Raw genomic sequence first — 3,880 nt, 5'->3', positions numbered from 1 at the left:
GGAGACCCTTCTCCAAGCACTATTTCGCTACTTTCTGATACTTCCGAAGGGCTTGTTCACAGAAGAGGATTAAATAAGACAAGGGAAAAGCCTGCCTCCCCCACAAATCATTAAAAACAAAAAAAAATCACTTCTAAGGGGAAATCGAGCCTGACATCACATGGGTGCATCAAATGATGCAAAAGTTGGTAAAACAGAAGAATCCTTTCCCTTCCAGCCATTAGGGCAGCTCAAAGGTACCCAAAGTGGCATTAGGTGACACGTTTAGGACTGACCCGCAGTTTTGATGTTAAGGGCACGCTTGGAAAAAGCCCGTACCGCTCCCACGGGACTAAATACCTGTGCCAGGAGCCGGGCTCCTCCCGACTCCTCCACACAAATAGCAATAGGATGTGTTGGGGCTGATCCGGTCCCGTTGTAGGACTGGCCCCAAATTCCAGCCTGTTCCCCCCCTGCTGCAGGTGATCTGCCTGACCGTCCTGGCATCGGTCCGTATTTACTACCAGTACCGGCTGGTCAAGTCAGTCACCAGGGAGCTGGTGGTGCGGGACCCGTATGCCCTGAAGCCCATCCGCAAACTGATCGACGCCTGCGCCTTCAGGACCTACCGGCACTGGGTGAAGAAGGGGGAGGCTCAGAACAGAGCCGCCCTCTTTGAGAACACCTGCAAGGCCATTTTGCTGACCCTGGCAGCCGAGGAAGGGCTGTTTTGATTGCCACTGCGTAAGCCGATGAGTTTGCTCAGAGTTAAGGCAAGTAAAATCTTTGAAAACCAACCGGTGATTTCTTTCGCTTTTTCTTAGAGATACGGCTGGTCTCGGGTCAGGTGCAAATGCAAACCCAGCAAACGGCTGCGATTTGCCCCTGGGGTATGTCCCAGTGTCAGGGATGGGTTTGGAGAAGCTGCCTCTAATAGAGCTGTAACCAGCTGCAGCTCCCGATGTGCTTGGAGCAGCAGATCTGCTGGGGAAGGCTCAGCTGGGCCCTGGAGCGGGACCCTTTTGGGGCAGTCGCAGGTGGAGGAGGGATGAGCAGTGCCTGGAGGGGTGTCCTCGCCCACCCGTGTGCTCGGGGCTTTGGTGGCAGAGCTTGCAAAGCCGGTTTGTAGCCCTTATGCTGGCTGTAACACCTGGGAGAGATGGGTCACTGGTTTGTGTCATCTATGCACTTAGAAACAAGCACACACGTGGTTTTGCCACTGTTCAAGGGTCAATAAAGGCACCCTGTTTCACTTCTGGGAAGGCTCGGGGGCTGGTACGAAGCTGGGATTTTCCAAGGAGATGGCGACTGATGTACGAGTCTCCCTTCCAGGGACGTGGCCCCATCGCTGCCCCCCTGCAGCCGCCCCTCACAGCAGCCCCATGCCGGCGGGCACGGGGGGGGGGCGGCGTGTGTTTTTATTTGCTCGCTCCGGCTGGGGCTGCAGGGGCCCGGTCCCACACACACGCACCCCTCTGCTTATTTAAAACAGACACCGAAAGGAGAGCTGTAATACCTACTACACCAAGAGGACATTAAAGACAAAACGCCCTGCCTGCCATTCCCAATCGCTGCTCGTGCCCAGATGTCCCAGTGCGGAAAGGAGTTTTAGCTGAAAGTATTTATTTTTAATTTTCAAAACTGCCCTGATGACTGCCTGCTGGGGGTTACTGTTCTCCACAGGAGAAAATGCCTTCAGGTCTTCCTGAGCGACCTCTTCAGAGCTCGGGTTTGGTCCGGCTTTTCTCGGCCGTGACGGGCGGGACGTCGGCAGCGCAGCGGAAGCTGAGGTTGTCGGAGGCTGAGTCCGGCGTATTCCCCATTCTCACGGGGAAAAAGAGACACAAAGTTAGGGATCCTTCCTAGTTAACGCTTACATCCTTTAGTGTGACCCTCTGTAACAGACTAGAAACATCTTCCACTTCCCTTGAATAACCTCAAGAGAAGCATTTAATTCTAAATACTTGATGGAAAATACGCAATTTGAGAAGCAATTAGGAACGTATTTGTAGCAGGAAAATTTTTAGCGGTATTTGTAGTATGTTTTCCTATCTGCTTCTCAGAAAAATTGAGTAGGAACAAACAAATGTCTTTTACAGTAAAACCCCCTTCCAAATAAAACCAAGCCAGAAGAAATCACTGCGAAAGAGTGCCTGGGCATTGCCCAGACCTACCTGGTAGTAACACGAGCTTTATGATTTGCAGACCCATCTGCAGTGTCAATCCACGAGGCACCTCTCAGGACCTGCATGTTCTGAGCGCGCTGCCTCGATGAGAGCCCCGGGGTCAGGTACTCCGACGCGGTCCACTCCCAGGTGTTTCCCAGCAGGTCATAGAGCCCTGAGACACGGATGGTTTTGCATCAGGATTATGAAAGCACATTTTTGCAAAGGCTGCAAAAGCACTTGGGGGGGGCGGGGGGGAGGGCCGCAACATTCAAAGCATCGCTGCAGGAGTGTGGTTTAATGGTGAGACTGGGAACCAGAAGCTCTTTACTGTATTGCAAACTGGCCCCTGTTTACAACTCAACCTTCAAAATCTCTCATTTAAACGTGACTCATTGTTTCCCACCTGCGTGAGGGCACGGCATCCGCTGCCCTCAAAACAACATGCTTGGGATTTTCAGGTAAATCACATGGAAATGCAAAATAACTGACTGCTAATGAAAAGCAGGGGACGGTTTGGTGCGTTGAAGTGCACTAGGTGCATGTCAGCCAACGTCAATAACAACCATCAGTGCTTTTGCTGGGCTCCGTTATTCTATCAAGATGCCAGCGTGATCCTATGTCATATCTGAAACCTTGCTACAATTACAGGATTTTATAATTAGCATTGAATGGATATGAGGAAGCAGATGCCATCCCCGAAACCAGGGTGGGGATGTCTGCTCCGTACCATAGTTGTTCTGAGGAGGGAACGCTGCCACCGGCGAGACGCCATGATAACCATCTTCAGCCGTGTCGACCCTCGGGAAATTGCCCTGTGGGAAGAAAGATCACTCCAAGCAAAGACCCACCACGGAGATGACAGGGTCTTCACAGCATGTGTTACACTTAAATAGTGGAAATAACTCTCTGTTGCAAATTAACTCTACGCAGCATTTCTGGCTGAGAGAGGAGATCAACCATCTGAAGTCCTCCCAAGACAACCCCCTTTTCAAACAAATTTATGTATAAATTTTTGGATATGTATGAATTTTTGGAAGCATTGAAATCCTGGTTTCCCAGGGAAGCTGGGCTGAGTCTGCTCCCTCCCAGGGTATTTCGGATAACCCACCAGGAGCTGAACTGCGGTACCCTGCAGGTAAGCCTGCACTGCTTCCCGGGACCACGCAGCCTGCTCAGGCAGCCACGCACACTCTCTGTCGAGTTAAACACCTCCCTCAGAAGAGTTCAGCGTAGACAGGATGATTTTTAGGATCTTACCTGCCACAGATTTGTACGGTTCGGCTGAAACTTGTTTCCCCAGGGATACATCCTTTCTGCCAAAGAGGAAGAAACACCCGTTACCCCTGTGTCGCTCCAGCCTCTGCATTTGCCTATTTTTAACCAGGCTTTTATGACTGTCCTTTTCTGCTCAGCTCGGGACACCGAGAGGGGTTATATGAACAGGGCTAGTCCATCTAATCCCTACAGACACTGCCAAGGAGGCGAGGAGAGACGGGAATAAGCAACAGCTTCCCATTTACAAACCATTGCTCGTGCCAGGGAATCCCGTGGTCCCCCAGTGATCCCACAGCTGCTTCATGCCACTATCGATGTGTGGGGGCAGGTGGGTCACTCCTTGCCCAAAACCCAAGAAATGGTATTTTTAGCTGGCAGAAGTGCTTTGTTTAGGAAGATACATTAAGACCATAGATAAGCCACTTCTTCTTCCTACATTATTATTATTATTATTATTA

The 3,880-nt window shown here is 51.0% G+C and overlaps 2 protein-coding genes across 3 annotated transcripts in view; one reads left to right on the top strand and one right to left on the bottom strand.

Moving 5' to 3' along the window:
• Nucleotides 1-776, top strand: part of PHKG1 (phosphorylase kinase, gamma 1 (muscle)) — a 5,029-nt gene extending 4,253 nt beyond the window's left edge. For both annotated transcript variants that reach the window (XM_009581609.1, XM_009581610.1), the window contains exon 9: nt 462-776. In XM_009581609.1, the coding sequence (XP_009579904.1) occupies nt 462-713 (252 nt within the window). In that variant the 3' untranslated portion in view covers nt 714-776. The remainder of the gene's footprint in view (nt 1-461) is intronic.
• A 921-nt stretch (nt 777-1,697) lies between these two features.
• Nucleotides 1,698-3,460, bottom strand: LOC104079542 (sulfatase-modifying factor 2-like; the record flags this gene model as incomplete). The annotated part of the gene is made up of 4 exons (XM_009581611.1): nt 1,698-1,803; nt 2,154-2,319; nt 2,875-2,959; nt 3,405-3,460. Coding segments are annotated over 4 exons (413 nt in total), but the record flags the coding sequence as incomplete, so codon positions are not given.
• Nucleotides 3,461-3,880: the final 420 nt, after the last annotated feature.

The sequence above is a fragment of the Fulmarus glacialis genome, unplaced genomic scaffold, assembly GCF_000690835.1.
Source record: "Fulmarus glacialis isolate BGI_N327 unplaced genomic scaffold, ASM69083v1 scaffold20757, whole genome shotgun sequence".
NCBI classification, from domain to species: Eukaryota; Metazoa; Chordata; class Aves; order Procellariiformes; family Procellariidae; genus Fulmarus; species Fulmarus glacialis.
The sequence above is the reverse complement of the archived record's forward strand: the minus strand, read 5'-3'. Positions and strand labels throughout refer to the sequence as shown.